Here is a 22,810-nt window from a genome sequence, read left to right on the forward strand (position 1 = left end):
TTTAATATTATTAAAGAAACAGTGTCAGGTTAAAAACATTCAGGGTATTTTATAATAGCACATTAGGTATTAAAACTGAAAATCTTGTAAACATTTTTAATTTTTCATCATTTTATGCTGTCTATTCTTTCTGTACATCAGTGGGCATGGGGGATGAAAACACAGGGTAGTTTGTTTAAATTTCAGGTTCTTATGCACTAACATAATATTCTTGTCTGGGCTACAAAAGCACCCAGGGAATATTTAAATCTAAAAAATGCTATTTTCTGAGTTGTTTGTTTTAATTTCATGGAAACAACTTCTTGCAAACCGTAAATTACCTTAGTCTGGGCTAGTCCAGTGGCTCTGAGGAGGTGGCTTTGCTTTGTGTCGCTGGACCATTGCTGCCTTTAAACTAGCGGAAGTAACTAGCTGGAGATTGCCCTGTGGAATCCCTGGGTGCCATGCAGCCAGGGGATGTGCTGGGGTTGGAGTGAGTGTGGCTGAAATGTGGTGTGCTCAGGTGATCCTCAGATGCTACAAATCGTCCTGGGGCTGTTCAGGCTATTGTAATTTAGATCAGCCCTGAGGCTGTTCTGATTTGTGCTGAGGGTGCCCTGGAGATCAGGAAGAGAGAATAAAGGTGGCGTAAAGTCATCTTCATTCCCCTTTTGGGTCCTACGCCAAATGTAGCTCAGCCAGACTTGAGAGCTAGGATCTGTGTGTGTCCCCTTATAACGGCTTCGAGGGGCTGGATAGTGAGGTAACTAAATTTACTAGCATAATATTTAGGTAAGTCAAAATTGGTAAGGATTATAAGCAACTCCAGAGGATCCAACAATATGTAGTAACTGGGCAACACCATGGAAGACTGATTTCAGCGCAAGCAAGTGCAAAGTGTTCAGCCCAGTATGTGGTAACCTAAGCCATATGTACCTGCGCTCGGGTTCCAGATTAGTTATAGCTTCTGTAGGGAACACTGAGACAGCCTCAAATTGAACAGGTAAAAGGATCTTTCTCCATCATGATGTCAACAAGGAGAAATCTACCATTGTGGTGTTTCAGAGAAAAATACTGCTACTATGCCATTATATGTAGGTGGTGTATCCTCCTCAAGAACAGTGCATTCAGTCTAATTCATGTAATTTGAAGGACCTGGAAGACTCAAAGTTTGAGAAGGGTCATGGAAATGATCAGAGGCTTATAGGGACTTCCAAATAAGACGAGATTGAAAGACTAGGAATGCTTATTTTGGAGAAGTATGGTAGGAAATATAGGCAAAGACTTTCAGAGATGAGTGTCTGAAGTTAGGGTCCCAAGCACTTATTTAGACACCCAAAGAAGTGGCACTCAGCAAATTCCATTGAAGTTAATGTGAACTATTAGGTGCTTGGCATTTTAAAAACCAGGCCAGCGAAGGCCTCAAGTGTCCCTGTTTATCCTTTCCTGGGACACGAGGGCACTCAAAATTGATTGTAATAGAAGACTGCGTTATGCAGCTGGTGAACCTGTGGAATGTGCCACTTCAGGGAAGAACTGAAGCAAAGGATTTAGCAAGATTTCAAAAATCTGTTGTATGTTCGTGTGAATAACAGTATCTGTGGTTTTGTGGCTGAAATGTAAATTCTTGGATCACTCAGTTCTCATGATTCAGGGTAAAAACTGATTGACTGGAGTGAGCGAGAGATTCACTGCCCTCGTCTTTAGGTGCTATTGTAGAGGAGTAGGTGAGGCAGTTCTGTGCCTTCCTCCAAAGCATCTGCCATTGACCACTGTTGGAAACAGGGCACTGGACATGTGGCCCAATCAACTAATATGGCAATTCTTTAATCCTGATATATTTGGAGTGAGCCATGTTTCAGTATAAACTTCCTTTGTGTTCTGTTCCCAAATTACTTAAAAACTGCTGGGAGATAGGAACAAGAAGGCTTGATTAAAAGGACACTGTCTGCTGTTTTTTATCTGAACTCCCCAGTCTTTGCAATGGCAGAAACGTAAGTCTCCTCCTACTTTTGTCCTGTCCGTTGGGCAAGTATTGATTCTAGCAGTGCAGAAATTCAGAGGGGTGGTGAAACAAAGCTCTGAAAAAAAGCCCATTTATTTTGTTGTCTTTGCAACATCATAGATGTCATGAGGAATATGTCTAGTGTTGAAAATAGCTGTGTATTACTTGAAATCTGCTTTTGCGGAACCAGCAGAGGGCACTGAAAGATGTGGGTTCCCACACAAATGGTGGCTGGCCTTTCAATTACTCAGTAATGGCTTGGCAACTTTGAAATCTCTTATACAATTAATATCTGGAAGACTGTCCCACCAGATTATCTTCATGTTAAGGTTGGTCTTATTTTGTGCCAGAACTCCTTGGCAGTGTCCCTTTAAGTGTTATAAGGGAAATGACTCCATTTTAAAGATTATATTAGCTGATTTTTGTAAATGCGATAAAATATTTAGACGTGGTTTTTACAAAAAGAGTTAAAATGCTAATCCAAACTCCCTTGTTTTGAACAGGCACAGAAATTCTTGGCAAATCAGTTCGTATTATATTCTCTACATTAGGAATTTGCACATTTTTTGCAATTGGCTACATGTTGCTGCCACTATTTGCTTACTTCATCAGAGACTGGCGGATGCTGCTTCTGGCTCTCACTGCACCTGGGGTGCTCTGCGTTCCACTGTGGTGGTGAGTTTAATTGTATTGCAAGGTGTTCGGCTTCAGAAAGTCCCATCTGTAGCTGGTAATCTCCGGTTTAAATTGTGAAATAACCAGTTGGATTATAATTGCTGTGGATTTTGGTTTTGGTATTCTGCATGCCAAGTGAAGGGATTTGCCTTGAAGACGAAACATTTTCAGCCAGTTTTAAGATAACTTAACTTATCTGTGTGCTGAACCCTGCTAACACGGCTAGAGTCCATCTTATGCTGGCTTTGCAGTGCTCTTCGGAAATTCTTTCCAGACCATCAGACTCTTAACCTCAAACTCTCTTTATAACCTTTTTGTTATCTCCTTTATTATTGCTGGATGAGTTGTACTGTACAAACTTTCTCTTCTAGCTTTTCTTCCTTCCTTTTTTAGAAGACTGTTTTCTATGGGGATGCAACTGTTGGAATGCAACAAAAATCTTCTTTATTGAAATACTACCCAAAACCTGCATGCTTTGCTACACACAATATTTATGTCTGAGAGGGCTGAATAAGGGTAAGAGACTGGGGCAGGGAGGATGTTTAAAACTTTTTCCTTGATCTTTAATTACTCTGATCTTTTTCATAACTCACTTTTAGTCTCTCACCACCTCTGGGCACAGTGTTGAGCCATTAAAACAAAAGAAAGTGTGGTGGAGTAGGGAAGCCAGCAACTAGATGTTTGGCCCAGCAGGCTCGCTGGAATCCAGGGTTCTAGCTTAGAGCCAGATCCTGCAACTTGTACCATATGCATGGACACTGCCAACAATAGGGCTTTGAACAGTGCACCTTCGTTAAGCAGGTTACAAGATTGGGGCCTAAATACAAATAATTTACTTTAATATGATCATTTTAGTGAATCTTTACATCTTGGGTGCAGTGCCCCAGGGTACATCAGATTCCCCACTAGAGGGAGATGCTAGAGACATATGGGGGTGAGTTGAGGGGAAAAAAAGTCTCAGCCCTAACATTTTGGTGCTCAATTTTCATTTATTTCCCCCCACCCCCAGTAAAGTTTGGTCACAGTTTGGGAGGTTTCTGGGAGCAAGGCATTTTGTTCCTCTAATGTGGCCTTGGAAAAGAAGTGAAAATCCAAAAAACAAACGATGGATTAACCCAGTAGACCATAACAGATCCTCTGTCAGCAGTTCTGAAAGCTAATCTTATTTGCTGTCTAGATGGTATCTGCGCCAAATGCCATATAACTCTTCCAAGAGTGGCTGTGTGGATTGATAGGCTGTAACAGTTCACAGCTTCTTTGTCATAGTTGTGTAAACCTTCAACGTGTTACTTTTGGAATATGAAGTCAGCCATACAGCAGGAAACCACACTGATAAACCAGGCATCTCATGTGCATCTTTGCTAATCCATGCAGCATTAACAAATTCAGAGCAATCCAAGGTTAGTTTTTCCTAAAAACAACATATCAGAATCCCTTTATCTGTCTGTGATGCCTTTTCCTTGCAAAGATATGCTTCGCTACTGAAGTAAAACCATAGCATGCCGCTGCTAGGATGAAACATGGTTTTGTGTATTTTAAAATTATTTGGGGAAACCAGTCCTATAAAGTAAATAACTTTTCAACATAACTCTCACTAAAAACAAACAAACGAAATGTTTACATGCCTAGGTTAAGGGATTAGATTGAATTTTAGTCTAAAGGAAATGTAAAATGTGCCATTATAAAGATGTGTTGCTACCACCTTCTCCTAACCCCTCATGCCAGCTGAGCTAAGGGAGTTCTGACGGGCTTATCCAAGTCCTTGCATATGTGGGTTACAGTGGCACGGTCACGAAAACAAAATTCTGTACCACGATCAGGTGCATGATTATTTAGCGTGCGCTGTGGAAGCTGCACTGGAAGAGCACACTAAACAACAAAGTGTATACGTTAAATGCACTTAGGCAAATACAGCCCCAGGGACAGCTCGCTGGGTCATTATTGGTCAGTAGCTTGTCCAGGGAGGGATTTACATGAGCACCATGACCTCCTGCAGGTTCATTTGGCTGGTTGAACAGAATGTCATGGCTTCTTTGGCTCCACCCTGTTTTTTTTTCCTCAGCCAATTGGATGCCTCATCCTGTTGTTATACCAATAAAATAAAAACCAGCAGGATCTTATTAAAGGGGAAAAGGCAAAATACCACATTTATTGTGAATACAGAAAGAATCATAGTAAGCAGTTAGTTACAGCTGTAACATTCCATTCAATCTCATCTTTATTCACACATTCATTCATACACACACACACACACACACACACACACACAGGTTCTGCAAAGTTGTTATCATAGTTACCAGCCTTAGAGTTGCTCATGCCAAGCCACTGGCCAGGTGGCCTGGACATGAGGAGGGAGCAGGGCCTTGTCAGATGCTCATCTGATGCTCCTGGAAGTTGGTTTGCAGAATCAGACCCCAAAGTTCTCACTTTTTAGAGTCTATTTTTATAGGAATTTCTTCCTATGCCAGTCTATGGGAATTGCTGCATCATGCTGTTGCTGAATCAATCAGCAGATGGCACATTCCTGACGGCTCCAAGATGTTATCTTGTTCTTTGGTTCTCCCATTCTTGAGGCTGTTGGGTGGATTCCAGTCTGCCCTCCGGGGGTCCTCTGGTTATTTCCACTTGACGCCTTCTTCAGCCGATGGACACTGGATTCTTAGGCTGGCACCTCCCTGATCATTCAGTTATTATCCACACCAAGCATCCATCCACATACATCCTCTATCTCTATTTTAATCACAATTGTTAATACAACAAAAGGGCGGGGAGTCTCTGGGTGCTGTTTCTGTTGTTAGAGTATTGCTTTGAGTCTCTGTGAATTGCTTTGAGAACAGACTCTGTCTTAGAATGTACTAACACAATTAGCAGCTTGCAAGTTTCACACACAGAGGGAGAGAAACAGTACCAAAAACCAAGAGACCTCTTAATTAGTAATACCCTGGAATTTAAACTATGGGGAATCAAACTCATTTGTGATTTTAATACAGAACTTCTTTAATATGATCCAACACTGTAAGGGGATATGCCAGCCTATCTGGCCTTTAGAGACTGGGGATGCTGTCTTGAAGCTGACCTGACTTCCTGGGACTTGGAGATCTATGGCTCTGAGTGCCTTATACCTTTCAAAATATTATATGTTCAAATTTAAAGTGGGGGAGAATCTTACAATCCTTTGGAAAAGGTTTCCACTTAGATCAATGGGCACCATCATATTCATTTCTCAGCTGTTGCCACTATGGGTCCTTCCCTCTTTCCTCCTACTTTTCCTCCTGCTCTTTTCTCCCTTCCCTTGCTACTAACACCAAGCACCAGCCTCTTTCCCATTAAACCCTGGCTGGCTGAGCACACAGCCAAGTTGGAACTGGCATGTGTTGGAGCTCTGGACCTGTGAAGACCTAAAACAGCCTCTGTAACAGGGCCTGCGTTAAAGGTAAGTTTTCTGTTCTTGGTTGTGGCAGTCAGGTGAGCTGAGGTTGGGAGGAGACAGCTGTTCCCCAGTTTGTCCAGGAACGTGACTGACTGGCTAGGAATCTGACTGGCTGCCCGCCCCAGGTTTGAATGTGTGGAGCTCTGTATTGAGCAGGGGTGGGTGTAGCCTTTCGAGCACGATACTAAACTCTTCTTAGGCTTGGTTTTGAATTGTAGCCAAGGGGTGCGCCAACCACCCGCAGCAGCACCCTCTGCCTCAGCACCGCAACCCTAGTCCTGGCATGGCATGGGGGCCACAGCGGTGGAGCTAAAGAGCAAACCTGCCCTCCTGTCCTGCGGGGCTGGGCTCGGTTCCCTGCTCTGGGCGTTGCGACCTGGCGCATTGCATCACAGTGCCACTCATGTTTGGCGTCCTCGATTTCATATTGTCTGTGGTGCAGCTGAATCCATGGACTTGCGCTAAAGCCTCTCCTGGTATTGGATCCCAGGGTGAGGAGCATCTGGTCCCTATGTGACAGGCAGCTCCATCACAAATACCTGCTTAACAGGGCTTTATGATGGGAATGCAGACAAGCCACTAACTAGCTCTAGGTCTAGGTCTAGCACGCTTACCCAGATCCTTACTTTTTTACTTTTCCCTGTTTTGCCAGTTGGGAGGATGTCAGCAATAGGCTTTGGCAGTGACCGTTTACCAGACATAAAGACCGTGCTTTTTGTTTCTCTTTGCATGCAGTTGTCATGCTGGATTTTGAAAACATCACCCTAATGGATTTCATGTGGCTGACCTTAACCCTGACCATTCCACACTCCGCTCCTTGGTTTTTTATTTTGTTTTTTGGTCTCTCCTTTGCACTCATTTCCCGCCCCGCCGCCCCCATTCCTTTTTAAATTGACACCAATTTAAACAAACCTTACCTCACTCACCGCTGGATGGTTATGCACTCCCAGTGTGAAAAGAAAACACTGGAGACAAGACGGGAAAGCCTGATGTTTTTGATTGGCCCTGTAGGCAGATTAGAGGAGGGATGCTATGCTCGCTCTTTCTCTGCATCTGTGGAGTGAGTGCACTCATTTCCTGATAGAGGGGAGAAATATGAGGTGTCTCCCTCACCCCCCAAAACATACATATTCTCTTCAAAAAAATTATATTAAATATTCCTTCTTTTCATGCTGGGCTGAACCAGGAAGCTCCTCTCTTGTTCTTCTGAAACAGCCTCATTTATGGTACATTAAGACCTCAAAAAGAACAATGTCTTTATTGCACTGTTAAGTAAAGCAAATCAGACTTATATCCTACACAGTGTGACATACCATTCAGCTCCATCTTTCTGCTCTTTGAATTTGGCTGGAAATATGAAATAAAACCCTTTAAAAATGATTTTCAATGCCTGCTTGCTATCATCAGACTTGAGGGATGGTCAGATGTTTGATTCCCTCTCCAGAGTGGCATTTTAAATAATGCTTCTATTTAACTTGAAATGCTTTAGAATCCTTGACTTCAGTGTGGCGTTGCTCGCCTTTCCTCTGCGACACACAGCATCATTTTGTTAGTGGGAGAAATGGAGGAAAAGTAGGTATTCGAACATAAAAGTCCAATTGGAAAAGCTGACTGTCGCTAGCGTATAAATCCTATGAGAGCTATGGTGGCTCACTGAGCTGTTGCACTGGCCTCTTGCTGCTGGAGACCTAGATTCAAAGCCCTGCCTTGGGGTACCAGTGAAGTTGTGTTTGGTGGCTGTTCTTCCTAGTTCTTGTTTGTCTGCATTGCAAAACATCCATAAGGATTGACCTGACTCTCATCTTCCACTTCAGGGTCTGGGACTGGAGAGGCAGAGAGATGGTAGGTAGGGATTGAGGTACATTGGCAGAGGTATGTAAGGGAAGCTTGCACAGTGCTTGCTAGTGGCTCTTATGAAGCAATGTATTTACTTAATAACTTTTATACAGTGAAATAAGAATTATCCTGTCAAAAGCTTAGTAAGATAAATACTCCAAAGGGATTCCGAGTATCCCTTGCTTCTGCAATCTGCATTCGTATTCATTAACTGACCTGTAAAGAAATGCAGTGGGAGAGACAGTAGTAGAAAAATGTTAATCAACCCTTTAAGAAGGGGTCTAGCAGCTGCTGCTGCAGATCATGAAGGTATCTCGGCAGTCTCTGACCTATTGACTTACCATTGACTTAGGAGAGCAAGACAGCAGCAGTTAGGATTGAAGGATTTAGAGTTTTTAAAAAACTGGGGAAAGAGAGGCATGTCCTTCTAGTCTGTGTTTGATATTAATGGACATCATGATGTTTGGATTTTACCTGTTGGATACAATCATGTCCACAGTGTGGCACTGCTACCATTCTCTTAGCCTGATCAGTTTTGTTTTATGAAGATAAAGAAGGTTGTGTATAAACTCTCTATGGCAAGTAGCCTTTAAATATGTCTGCACTTTCCTTTAAATATCACCACCACAACTCTACACCATTTGTGTGCTGTATACAACTTTTGTAAGGATAACTTGTTTATATGATTGATTTTTATGCTACCTATTAATATTTTTGCTATTTACCAAGAAACTTCTGACTCTCTGATGGAATTTAATTATCCCCTTAACATATATGAATACAACTAATTTCAGAAACTAGTTATAGGAAGAGGGCCCTGTCCTGCAAGTACTTGACCATATGAGCAGTTACCCATGTGCTAGAGCTGTACCATTGAGCTCAGTGGTACTACTCATTATGGGTAAAGTGACCCACATATTTATCTGTCGGGACGTTTGGACCCTACCGCAGGAAGTGATCTATTACTGAGATGGCAAAATCCATCCCCAAAGTGTATTCAATAAAGATGATTAAGTCAGGAGTTGTGATCATGGTGGAAATGTTGATTCAGTCCTTCTGAAATTTGTTGCAGGGTCATTCCTGAATCTCCCCGGTGGCTGATCTCCCAGGGAAGATTTAAAGAGGCAGAGATCATCATCCGAAAGGCTGCAAAAACAAATGGCATTGTAGCCCCAGCTATGCTGTTTGACTCCACAGAGGTACATTTTCATATGTCCTGCCACAACTGGGTGGGGTGCGGTGGGGGGAGAGAGGGACTATATGACCTCTTGAGGTCTCTTCCAGTTATCCCAGAACTGTAGGGAGTTTAATCTGCCGCTTGGCAACCTTTGCTATTTTCCTGTTCAGGCAATTCATTTCCAGATTATTCTGATAAGGCAGAATATGTTTTCATATGTCCTGCCTCAACTGGGTGGAGGCGGGGGAAGAGAGGGATTATATATGACCTCTTGGGGTCTCGTCCAGCCCTAGAGTTCCGTGATTCTAATCTGCTACTTGGCAACCTTTGCTGTTTTCCTTTTCATTTCCATATTATTCTGATAAGCCAGAACATCAAACAGTTCAGAGCACAGCTCTGTCACCAGTTGTTTAGTAAATTGTCCAGGTTCAGTACTTGCTGTGACATGAGGCAATTGGTGGTGGCTCATTTGCATCAGTAAGTCAAAAATATGCAGCTGCAGTTGATTATTTTTGCAGTAAGATCTGTACTCTTCAGCAATGACTTTCTCTGGCTTTCAGTCAGGACTGGCTTGTCTCATAGGTCTAACAAAGTGTCTATCATTAGGGCACTGCTGCCTCACTCAGACAAATGAGAAATTAAAATACATCTTATCTTCATCTTGGTTGGATGCACTATTGACAGCTGATCATTTAATTTAAAGGTAGCTCTTCCAGATGGAAGGATCTGTGTGGAGCAGCTGTTCTGGTACCCAGACTTTATAATGCATATGTGCACCTGCTAGTAGGAGGCACCAAAGGAGAAAGCAGGGCTTCCCTGAAGAGCCTGACAGTCCCAGCATGGCACTAAAGGGCACCCTCAAAAGTGCCCTTAATAAATAAACATGTATAGTGTGTAGGCAGCCCCATTGCTAAGTAGTCCTTTTTCACTGGCTTAATACACTGTTGGCCCTGTGTCTGTGCATGGGGATTTATTATTTGTTTTCTGGGGTTTTTTAATAATGATCTGGTGGTAAAAGGGCTCCATTTTAATTAAGAACATTTAGTCCTTTCATAGGAATGATACCTCTTGGTTAATCTTCTTAGTTACAAAGAAAAAAGCCAAGCTCAGAAAGCTTATTAGCATTTAAAGGTTGACTGCAACACAAGTACACACATAATACAGTGACTTAGCATTTGTGATCTTGTCTCCCTCTAGCGGCTAGCTCCAGGAGCATAATAGCCAGCTAGTTAACTCTGCTTAATCAGATGGTAGGGGGGTCATACTCTTTGATGATTACGATCCTCAGTTTCAGTCCCATGAGTCTGTGTTCATTACATGTGCACATGTCTTTTACATGAGACTTTATGTATTGTTTTCATATAAATAGCCACTTATTAAGCTCCAGATAATCCACGGCACAGTACAAAACCACATGTTGTTATGACTTTTCTACAAGAAAAATGTGTTCTTTGATGAACTTGCTTGGCAGCATAAACTACTCAAATATTGTTCAGTTTTTGGTTATGCCACTTAAAATCTGTTCTCGAAAAGCAAGTGTGTTTTGGGGGTGGGAATTTTGTCCTAGGACAGCTGTGAGAAAGAAAAGCACTTCCTTTATGTCCTAGTTGTAGATCAGCTGCATGTTTAATACTTTACAAGACTTTTTCTCAGGCTCCAGGAGAAAAGTCTGCTTTTCATCACTGCCTCGTGCCATTCAGATTAAGTGGTAATACAGCCCCTCCCCTCCCCCACCCACAACCGTACAAGTCTGATCCTGATGTCAGCCTTTTACATTTGCCAGTGGATGATGCCTGCACAATATCTGTTCTGTTAAAATAACCTTAGAGCTTCTGAGCGATGCCAGATGGACGTTCCTAGAAAGTGAAAACTTCTAGCTATCCAAACAGGAACAGCCAAGGAAGCAGCATTTCAGCTTCCCCGAGGCAGGCCAGGAGTGTGACACAGCCTTATCCTCTGGGACTGAGAGATTAGCTCTGTTTTATGCCCATTCAGTCCTGGGCTGGCCCCTCACCTGAGACTAACTTGGTATCAGTTGTGGCAGTGGCCTTTGTAGTAATGGCACGAGCCTACTAAGCCCTGGCCCGAGATCACCAGCTCCTTTCTTCATCCTAGGGCGCTAAATGGTAATAGTTTTGGGCCACTACTGGCCCAGGCAGGGTGTAATTCTTATGTGGGAACCCTACTTCCAGGCTCTGAATCAGCTGGACCCAGCAAAGAGGACTCTGCACATTCCAGATTGGCTGCAGAGGGTCTGTTTCCAGCACCAAATGGTCTCTCAGCCTCTGCTAACATGGGGAGCAGTGGTGGCAAATATCATCACAGTTAGTATTTGAGTTCAGGGCTGAGCACGAATTTCCCATGTGCTCTTGCAACCAACTGCTGCTAAATAGGCAGCCGAGCTTGAGGATTCTTTGTTTCACACTGATCTGTGTATTCTGAGATCTGTAGAGATCTCAATAGGCAGTGTGTGGGAAACTGCCCTTGTCAGTGAGGCCAGTGCTGGGAGTGCCTTTGTATGGCATGAAGGAGGAGAAGTTAGTGCAAGTCTTTTCCCTGTTAGATTTTCTATTCTTTGATGACTTGGTAACTGATTTCTAGATCGAATTGGTACGGGTGTGTCAGTTCTGCCCTGTGTCACAACTAACTTAAAGTCACTTTGGAGTACCACTGGGGGTAGAGAATAATCAAGCTTCCTATGAAACCCCTTTGCTGATGCGGAATTGGTTGTGTGGCTGTTGATTTGTGTATTTTCTGCCCTTTCACTTTACTTGGAAGGGTTATGTGGGGTTATATTTTCATAACCTCCATCCTCCCAAATCTGTGTGTTAAGATTTTTTCCCCCACAGATTAGATTGATCTCTTCCTATAGGGATATTTTGGGTTTGTTTTCCTTTTCCCCTAAGATGCAGGATATGAAGTTTCAGCAGCAGCAGAAGGGATACATTTTGGACTTGTTCAGAACCCGAAACATTGCAGTTATCACTGTTATGTCATTGTTGCTGTGGTAAGTGGATGTGTGACCCTAAAGCACACGGACAACGATCAATCTGTTTGGGATGCCTGTTGTAGTTTTTTATAATAACCGGTCTCATAAACTGGGACCTATTTCAAACATGGGAATCTGCGTAGGGTGTCCAAATACCTGCATTAAGGGGCTTGCATCCGTGTTTAGGCAGGTAGAGATTTGTGCTCCTCAGTGTGCATGTGAGCATGCAAATTTATGATGACTCTATTGATGTTGAGCATTTATATAGCATACGGTGTACTCAAAGTGCTGCTGTAAAAAAACCAACAAACTCACAGTCTTAGCCACACAACATCCATGAGAAGTACACATTACTGTCTTGGGGGTATAGCGAAGGAGGTCATGTGGCTTGCCCAAGGCCATATAGCAGTTCAGTGGCAGAACGCTAATTAGAACCGAATACATGACTCTTAATCTGTGATCCATTCCTTTAGACTCCACTGCCTCCCGTCTAGAGGAATTGGCTAATTCCTTTTGCATGTCAAATTGAGGTGTCCCAAGATTTGAAATCCGATCTTCCAGCTCTCTTATGCGGAACCATAACATTCAGATGCTGTAATGGAGCTTTTTATGAATACACCAGGTCTTTTAATAGAGTTTGCTCTAGGGAGAGGTTCCCTAAAAATGGGATTGTAGATGGCATGCTGTAACGAACTGAAATGTTTCAGGACTTCCTACTTCACTTTATTGTTAAGGGCTCCGTCACAGTGAAACACCATTATGAATAACTTCCAGTGAGCCTTTCATTTACCATATTGTATATGGGAGGGAGAGTTAAGTTAGGGCTCTGTGGAGAGGATTGTGTTTGGACATTTTTAGTACAAAAAGAAGCTGCAGGTGCAAAAAACTTAGCAACTGTGGTGTAGCTATTGAAATTCTGAAAGCCATCCCATCCCTGCTGATGTCTGGTATAGTGCTATTTCTGAAACAGAATCTTGGGTAATACTGTAGAGACTTTACTTTTTATGCATCTTTCAGGATGTTAACATCAGTTGGTTACTTTGGACTGTCTCTCAACACTCCCAACTTGCATGGAAATGCCTACATCAATTGCTTCCTCTCAGCCATTATAGAAGTTCCAGCTTATGTGATTGCTTGGCTGCTCCTCCGAATCTTACCTCGGCGGTATTCAATATCTGGCACCTTGTTCTTAGGAGGAGGGGTTATTCTCTTCATTCAGCTGGTGCCTACAGGTATGAGCTTCAACTCATGACGTAAAAATAAAATATATCCTACAGTGCCATCTAACTGCTCCAGCAAAGGGTTGGAAACCAGGAAGTTACCAGGTGAAATTTACACCAAACCTCAGTCATTTGTGGCTTGATTTGATTTTGGGTTGGTTTGTTATTTTTTCATACAATGCTGAGCACCTGCAGCTCTCATTGAGTTCACTGGGTGTTGAGTGCTCAGCACTTCTGAAAATCATAGTATTGATCCGTTTATGCTTCAGATGACCAGGTCATAAAATTGGATAAATGACAGAACACAGATGCATCTGAACTGGAGACACTACTTACAAAAATCAGAAGTTCTTCAGATTTCACCGTAGACTTCAGTAGAACCTAAATGCATTGCTGATTAGATATGAATTTAAGCATATGCTTATCTAGTTTGCTGAATCAGAGCCGTAATGCATTTCAAGTGCACTCTCAGACTGGGAGTGAACCAAAGTCCTGGTAGTATAAAATAAGCTGCCTGCTCAAGTTATGAATTGGCGAATCTAGGGCTCAGGGGTGGTTATGATAAGAGAAGACTACAATTATAGAGGGGGGAAAAACTGAAGGCTTTGGGAGGTAAAAACAATGGAGGTCACAAGCATGGGAACTTGATGCAGCTTTATTGATCCTTATTTAATTTTATTTTCAGACCTTCACATCCTGTCTGTCTTCCTGGTGATGCTGGGGAAGTTTGGGATCACATCCGCATTCTCAATGCTTTATGTCTACACTTCTGAGCTCTACCCAACAATAGTAAGAAACATGGCAGTTGGAGCTACTTCCATGTCTTCCAGGGTGGGCAGCATCATCGCTCCTTACTTTGTTTACCTTGGTGAGATGTCTTCTATCATTTGGCTTGAATTTAAACACATGGGAGCAAACTGCACAGAAAAGTTATCCCAAAGAATGGGTGCAAGCTAGAAAGTCCTGGTGCTCCAAAGATGTTTAAACCAGCTTTTTAGATATTGTAATTTCAGTCACTTTCCTCCATTTTGGGCCATTTTATTTTACACCAAGGGAAATAACTGGTGTTACACCACTGTTGCACCTGTATAAAATTAGAGTATCAGGCCCTTTTATTCTCTTTGATTGAGGCAGGTGCTTTCCAAACAGAAGAGGCCTTGTACCCTGCTCACAATTCAAAGGCAAAGAGGGATAGCAAAGGGGTGAAACATACAAGTAGAGCGGCTGAGACGATACTTTGCCACATCTTGATAGTGCACACTTGAAAACTAATCTCAGTCACTTCTGAAACTTGCCATGATCAGTCAGCTAGTTTCCCAAGGGCATAATGGCCCAAAGGGGCCTTCATTGCATAGCGCTCAGCGTAGAAGAGAGCACAGAGACTTGTGAGATGCTGAAAAACAGGCAGATGCAGGTCAAATAATCTCTTGGAATCTACACTTTTTTGAAAACGGTACTTAGAAAATATGCAGTATAAAGCATACACAGTAGTGTGTACATGTAATATTTCTAATTACACACAAAACACTATGTTAAAAGAAATGTTAAGGTTGCAAAGTCAAACACTCAAAAGTAAAAAGAAATTCAGCCCCGTTGTGCATATGCTAACAGTCTTTAGATGTTCCCATAGTATTTTATAGATGGAGAGTGAGGCACTGAGAGATTAAAGTCAAAAGTATCCACTCATTTTGGGTGCTCAATTTGCGATGGCTAGGTCCCTGTGAAGTGCCATACGATGCTTAAAGCACAGCTTTGATCGACTTCCGTTGCAGAGCTGTGTGCTCAGCACGCCTATATATCAGATCCCAGGGTCTTAAGTGAAGCGATGAGAGACCACCTCTGAGAAGTTTGGTCTAAATGATTTAACTAGCCTTACATACAGAAACTGTGTCAGAGCCAAGGATAGAATCCACTTCTTCAGAGCAGCATTCCGTTGCCTTCGATATGAGACAACATGCTGTCTCTTCCTACAATCTGCTGCCTCATTCACTACACCCCTTCCAAGTTCTGCAACAAATGAAGCAGGGGTCCTAACAGATAAGCCTCCTTCACTACAGAACCCGGATTCATCCCCAGAACAGGCCCATCCTGAATGAGATGGGTCCTGCAGAAAAAATGGTATGTGATCAAGTAATTAAAGACTGTACCCTAATGCTTATGCACAAGAGGGTTGAGTTGCACAGACTTAATTTTGGCATTTTTGAGTGCTTGACTTGCAACCCTGGTGTTTTTAATGTAACTTTTTGTTTGCGACTTCTTCGGTTTTTAAAAAAGCAAATGGAAATAATAGAAATTCCATTAAGTGGCATCATATTGACACCCCCTGGTTCGTCAGCGGCGTAGGAACTTTTAGATCTATTTCACAGGCCTCTGCCACTTGAGCTAATAGAGTAACCGATAGCTAGAGTAGCTTGTGATTCCCTACGTGGACCAGCAGTAGTAGGGGATGAGACACACACACTTTGCCAGTGGATTTCACAGGTAGCAGAGAAATGGTGAGACTCCGGAATCTTGGTTTCCATTCCAGATTCTGGACAGGAATGAAATAGATATGGACCCTTGTGCACATTTTCCCCCAAGCTTGACCCCCCTCCTGCCCTATCCCTTCCAACCTGTCCCAGTTGGTCTCTTCACTACTCCTAGCTCCGTGTCCCAATCCCATTCTTTAGCCCCACCCAGTCGCTATCCGTACTCCTCAGGTGTCTCACCCCGTCCCAGTTTCCTTGCCCACCCAGTCATAGTCTCCCCATCCAGGCTCATTGTCTAAGTGCCAGCCTCTCACCCCCGCCCCTCCCAGCCAGTCAGAGTCTCCTTGCTCAGTCAGTCCCAGTTTGGCTTCTCAGGGCACGCAGGGCTGTGAGTCACCTTGTTGCCAGCTTTCTCCAGTGCCTGTGCCAGTCGAATATTAGCTCCCTAACACAACCAGCCTGTCAGGCACATGAGTGCTCTCCTCTGCGCTACACCAGCCCTGCCTTTGCCCTGCAGATTGACAGTAGATGCACTGCATCCCTCAAGTTCCCCCCTTGGGGAGTCCAGCCCCTAATCACTGGATATCCACAGAAATCCCAGATCATCTGGAACAGTGTTTCCCAGTTTACTAGTTTTCACTTAGCCCATGGCTCCTGTATCACACACAGCATTTGTTCAATGGTAGTAACACAAAAGATAATTTATTTGAATCTCTTTTTTTTTTTAAACAGAAACAAGTGGAGTGAGGGAAACAAATGGTTACATATTAAACAAAATTATAAAACATGAAGTAGGGCCTGCCCTTATTCGTAGTTACCTGTCCTAGCTAATAAAGTAGATTCTCACTCCAAAGTTCAGTCTTTTGCAGCTCTGGCTAACCCCAAGGAGCTAGGACCCAGTTTTTCACAAAGCACCTCCACTCATCCAGGTACCTCCTCAGTGGACGGATGTAGAATGTCTTTCTCCACCCTGTGATATACTGAATCAGTCTTTATTCACAGACAGGGCGCTCCCTCACTCCACTGTCTTTCCTTCTCACTTCCAAGTGGTTTTGATGTTTAATTTTTCTGGGTTGGTGCAAAGATAAACCACTGAGCAAAACATTATGTAATCAGCTAGCCAGAGGGAGGTGAGAGCTTCCTTCCACTTGAATGGGCCAGCACCATTCCCTGATGACTCACTTTCACTTCAAGACCATAAGGGTATAATTTTAAATATAGTAACATTATTCCTTAACTGTTACCCATACGTGCATGTATTGATAAGTTACAAGCTTTCAGCAGAGACCTCACATGCTACCCTTTATGGATAACTATCATGAAGCCAATGTGTTAGATGTAATGAGTTTGTCTTGTCTGAGACGAGTTGCTTGTACGGAACAGTGACCCCTTTGCCAGCTGGCACCAATGGGCCTCTGTGTGATATCCCCTTTCCAATCTGTCTCTCCCCTCCCACCCCACTGACTCCCAGTCTCCCTCCGTGGACTCCTCATCCAGTCTCTGCCTCCCCCCACCTTCCCGGCTCCCTGTTCCAATCCCACTCTTCCTCCCAGCTCCTCACCCAATCTGTGTCCTCCTCCCCTGTTTTCCCCACTGGCTCCCAGTATCACCCCCTCGTACCGCGCAGTTCCCAGTCCAAGTCTCCTTGCCCAACTAGTACCAGTCTCCCTTCCCCAGCTTCCAGTTCCAGTCTCCTTGCACAGACCCAATCTCAGCAGATGCCTTGTCCAAGTCTTCTCCTTTCCCTTCGCATCTATCCTGCTTTTGTCCCCTATGCATTCCAATCAGACAGCTTCCTCCTCCACACTGTCTGAGTGCCAGCAGGAGAGTTCTTGAGAGCACAGGAGAGACAGGCTCCCTGCTCTCAGTACCAATACCTGGCCCCACTCTAACTATGAGCAGCCATTACAGGGCAAATTCTTTTCAGCAACTGTAGCCCTGGGTTGGAACGTGCTCATCTGCTCTGCGGGGATGGACCACATGCAGTCTGTCACAGGTAGGAGCTGAGAGAGTCTCAAGCATACTGAGGGAGGACAGAATCTTCAGAGGTTTAGCTGCTTCTAGCAAGACTCCACTGAGCATATGTAACCTGCAGGTGTTTTCCAGAGGCTTATAACTAGGCCAGATTTGGGTGGTTATTTGCTGGGATGGCAAAAGGCATGTTCTGGACATGAGGATGACCACACTCTCTTCTCGTCTTTTCCCCCTCCACCGCCCCTGGGAGATAGCAAAGGTTCCTAACAGAACAATTGCATTAACCTTTTTAACATGGGCAAAACAACTTATGTTTCCCTAATCTCTGAAATAGCTGAACCATCTTTGGTGAAACGTTAAAATAATAATAATGAATAATTCAGCCTGAGCAGACACTTCAGCATGGAAGGTTACGTTTTGGCAAAGCTTTAAACAACGAAAAACAGGATCTTGCCATGGGAATTGTCAGATGACCCAGCTGTTCCTATAATAAATTTTCTATTACTCTGTGTTCTCACATATAAATATTATGGCTTTTAAACCAATGTAACTCCATTTACTTTAAGGGAATGAATCCTGATTTATGATGATAGAGAAAGTGAGAGGAGAACTGCACGTATAGTGTGTCACCCATGTGTTTAAACATGGAAAAATTTTCAAATCATTTAACACCACGTGATTCTCTCATCTAAAGTTTTCACAGCTATTACAGTCACAAAACTAACAGCTTGTGGCCAGGATTTCTGTTTGTTCTTTGTAATAAAAAAAAGTTCCCTCTATTTCAATCTCTCTGTGTTTCTTCAGCACATAAGGCAGTGTGGCCTTGATCCTGCTTGGGATCCTTGAATGTTAATGCAATGCAAATAATCATAAATAATAATGCAGAGGTTATTCAAATAGTAAGGGAAAAATGTGATTTTTCTCATATTTTGTATTCAATGTCCGATGGGCCTGCCTTCAGGACCTTGGCACACTAATGGAGGAAGTCACACATATTTAAAATAGGAAAAGGTAAGTTTTAGGAGAATGCTGTGAGCTGTTGATATTTGCTTCAGCCAAGTTAGGACCACATAGTTTAGCCAGTTATTGAATGGAGATGGAGATCAAAGCACAAACTTTGGCTCCCTCTGATATATCAGAAATCTTTGGTGGTTAATCCTAGCTTTGTTCTCTACATCATAAAGTCTACGGGTATAACTTCAATCCGAAATAATATTGTCGTGTCCAGAATACATGTATTCTACATAAGATGCTCTCTGGTTCCTTGGTTTGCACCTTTTCTGAAAGATCTCTAATGTTCTGTGCTATTGTGGTTTGCAGATTTTGCATCCTGACCATACACTTGTGCACAAATGTAAGGCTTCTGGCAATAGTAGTAACTTTCTAGTCCCAAACCTGATTCTGCCTAGACCAAGGGCTCCGTCTGTCACAGGAGGCCTGTTGCTTTCCCCACTTCTAATCAAGTTTTTGTAAATGTGCTGTTAGTGGAGGAAGTTTAATTTTTATTTAATTAAGTTTTATTGTGAGGCTAAGATTTGAGTCCAAATAAAAACAACTACTGAAGGCTCACTTCCTCCAGCAATGGTACTAGCACAATTGTGTTTATCTTGCCAAGACATTTGTTATCCTACATTGAAGAAGCAACATGTAGGAGCTGTTAAATGGTACACAATTCGTGCCAGAGTAGTAACTGGCAACACAGATGAGATACTGCTGGTGAGATGTGATCATCCCCTATTACAGTTTGGCATATTTTTAATTGAAAAACCCTTTGGATAGGATTGGCAGGTACATAAGTAGCCCCAGTTTGGGATTCACTTGTGCTGATTTCTAGGTGGAAATATTGGCTAACAAATCAAGCAAAGTGAATTATACAGTATAGTGGTGTCCTGAATATTTATTCCATCTATGAGCTCGTTGTGATGGTTGGTGTATAACTAATGTTGCCATGTCCTGTGTTCTGCCAGGTGCCTATGACCGATTCCTGCCTTACATTCTCATGGGAAGCCTGACTGTGCTGATAGGGATCCTTACCCTGTTTCTCCCAGAAAGCTTAGGAAATCCTCTCCCTGAGACCTTTGACCAGATGCTAAGAGTAAAAGGGTAAGTGGATTTCATTCACTCCATAGATCTGAAACATACAGCCACAACCAATTCAATATCATCTCCTCATTACACTCAACAAATGAGTATTTTACAGGTCTGTTCCAATAGACCAGGGGTTCTCAAACTTCATTGCACTGCGACCCCCTTCTGACAACAAAACTTACTACATGATGCCAGGAGAAAGGACCGAAGCCCCAGAGCCCCAGCTGCCCAGGGCTGAAGTTCTCAGGCTTCAGCTTTGGCCCCGGGGCGGTGGGGCTCGGGCCCCAGCAAGTCTAAGTCAGCCCTGGCGACCCCATTAAAATGGGGTGGTGACCCACTTTGGGGTCCTGACCCACAGTTTGAGAAAGGCTGCAATAGACCAAACCTTTCAGAAGTGGCCTCTGGTTTTTAGTGCCTGACTTGATACACATTGGGACTGATTTTTCAGAATTGCTGAGCACCCATGACTCCCAACTGAAATCCGTGTGTGTGTGTGCTCAGACGTTTTGGAAACAACACCAACAGTGTTTTGAGATAAGCACTCAGAAATCAGAGTCCTCTCTTGAAATGTTATCCTGAATGGCTCCAGTACATTAGAGGTCTTCACTGTTATTAGTGGGCTTAGTACAAAGAGTGTTTGTAACAGACCAAACTTTCTCTTGTATGTTGAAGGCAGCATGGTCCAGTGAATTGAACTCAAAGCCAGGAATGCCTGAGCTGTGGTGTTAATATTCATTATAGAAGTACAACCAGTGTGTCAGGTGCTGTACAACAGCGGTTCTCAACCAGGGGTCTGGGGCCCACTGCGGGGCCACAAGCAGGTTTTAGGGGGTCAGCCAAAATAAACCAGAGAGTAGGACCAGTGTTAGACTCACTGGGGCTTGCGGCTGAAGCTGAAGCCCGAGCCCCACAGCCTTGGGCTGAAGCCGAAACTCAAACAACTTAGCTTTGAGGGCCTGCTGTAGTGTGGGGCCCTGGGCAATTGCCCTGCTTGCTACCCCCTAATGCCAGCCCTGGCTTTTAATCTAGTGGAAATACAGAAAGAGTTGTTGTGGAACAGGCAGGCTGGGGAGTTTTCATAGCATTTTGGAGGGGCGTCTCCTGGTGTACAAGACACGGAAGTAAATGTGGTCCCCTGCTGGGGTACTTTCACTTAAATAGATGAACAACCCAGAATGTCCCAGGAGGAAGGTTTTGTCTGAGATGATTTTTTTAAGATCGGTGGATACTAGTTTTTTTTTTTTTTTTAATTGAAGTCTGTTTTGAGGCAGGGTTTGGAATAAGAGGTTGGGAGCTGGATTCATTGAAATCAGGAGGGAGTCTCAGGCGTGTTCCAACTGCTACCACTGAATTGCTTTGCATCATCTAGGGCAAGTCACCACGCCTCTCTTGGTGACTTTCCCTGCATCTTTAAAATAGGGATAATATTTTCATCCCTCACAAGGGTGCTGTATTAATTAGATCATGTGTATATTAGAGAGACAAGGTGGGTGAGGTAGCACACAATCCTGTGTAGAGAACATTACCAAGTTTCTGTATTTTCCCTTCTAGTATATAGAAAGGCTATTCATTTAATAGGATTGTTCTTGTTTCATTTAAATAGTGCTTTGTTCTTTGAATAGAAAGGGATTGGGCTCTACTATGAAAACAGGATTTCAGCGTTTATAGTTCTTTTCTTTTGGTGGATAAAGAGCTGCTGGTATAATCTGAGACAGATTACCCACCACTCCCACCCCCTGAAGCTCCTTCATGTAGCTATTAAGAACATGCAGTGCTCTCTTGTTACACTGGACACTGCTGTTTGGGTCACCCTGTACAAACAGGTCCACTGAAATCTTATGCATGCATGCACACGTGTGGAGATTTGGCACATAGTATCTCCAGTTGGTTCTAATGTTTGTTATAACTGTTTTACAGGGACGGTTTGTGATTAAAATAAGGTAGTTACAGAATACTATTCTGTAACTGTTTCCCATCAGACCATTAAGTACTACCCTAACCTACTGCCCGTGTGATTGCAATGCATCTGCAGAGCTGCCCACATACTGGGCAGTCCGTTCTCAGAACTCCTGGCATTCCAATGAGACACCGATACTTAATATAGTGCTCTGCAGCAGCAGGTGCCAGTGGGGATGGGGAGAAGGGGCTGTGTGGTGAGGCAACGTACCTATCCCTGAAAAGAGATGTGGTACTGTACTTTGTGTATTGTGGTTTGTGCTTTAAGTGACTGTACTTGTGCATCTTGCAATTGTAACATTGTAAGAGGTAAATCCTGTCTTCCTTCCCCAATGGGTGAAGAGAGCCCTGGATGCATGTAATTCTGCTGTGCGGGCTGAAGGTAGGGGAAAACTGATGAGCCTGGACAGATATAAACCTCTTGTGCTCCACCAAAGGGTTTCCAATATGCTGCAGTTGAGGGGACATCTGAGGTGAACCCAACTATGCATATGTGCTGGCCATTTTCTTTCTACCTCCTTTCGCCACCAGGGAAAGAGTGGGCCTTTGCCTTTGGGGACTGTGGTAGCCACAGTGCTACTCCCCTACCACACAGCCATGTTATTCTGGCTCAGCACTGTGGGCAGATTTGCACTTAAGAGCAATAACTATTTGGAGAAGGCTGGAACTGCCTCTAAAAGCCTACCCATGATGTGCATAAGGGCCTGTAATTCTTGGGGTAAGAGTTGCTCCTGAGGAAATGTCTGCTGCTCCTTGTGACTGTTAGGGGTTTCCTCAGTGTCTGATCAGTGATTTGTAAGTTCTTAAATTGATAAAACCTTAACTTCAAATACTGGGCACAATAGAAATTTTGCCATGAGTCTCATGCACACACTTCCTAAACACATGCTCTTTGTGTGGGTGGATGAAATGATCTCCATTGGACCAGTGAGTGTTGACACGCAGTGTCACAAATGTTGTTCATTTTATCATCTCTTCAGTCCAGAAGAGGGTCCCTTCTAGAGCATCACATC

At 43.4% G+C, this 22,810-nt stretch overlaps 1 protein-coding gene across 2 annotated transcripts in view; it reads left to right on the top strand.

Moving 5' to 3' along the window:
- LOC102935905 (solute carrier family 22 member 4) overlaps positions 1-22,810 on the top strand; it is a 50,155-nt gene that overhangs the window by 24,720 nt on the left and 2,625 nt on the right. The window contains exons 4-9 of one of the 2 annotated variants that reach the window (XM_037905983.2): positions 2,488-2,659; positions 8,998-9,124; positions 12,009-12,109; positions 13,109-13,323; positions 13,997-14,179; positions 19,721-19,856. In XM_037905983.2, the coding sequence (XP_037761911.1) occupies positions 2,488-2,659; positions 8,998-9,124; positions 12,009-12,109; positions 13,109-13,323; positions 13,997-14,179; positions 19,721-19,856 (934 nt within the window). Of the gene's footprint in view, positions 1-2,487; positions 2,660-8,997; positions 9,125-11,951; positions 12,110-13,108; positions 13,324-13,996; positions 14,180-19,720; positions 19,857-22,810 lie in introns of both variants that reach the window. The other variant, XM_043552775.1, reaches the window with a different exon arrangement.

This window comes from Chelonia mydas, chromosome 8, assembly GCF_015237465.2.
Source record: "Chelonia mydas isolate rCheMyd1 chromosome 8, rCheMyd1.pri.v2, whole genome shotgun sequence".
NCBI classification, from domain to species: domain Eukaryota; kingdom Metazoa; phylum Chordata; order Testudines; family Cheloniidae; genus Chelonia; species Chelonia mydas.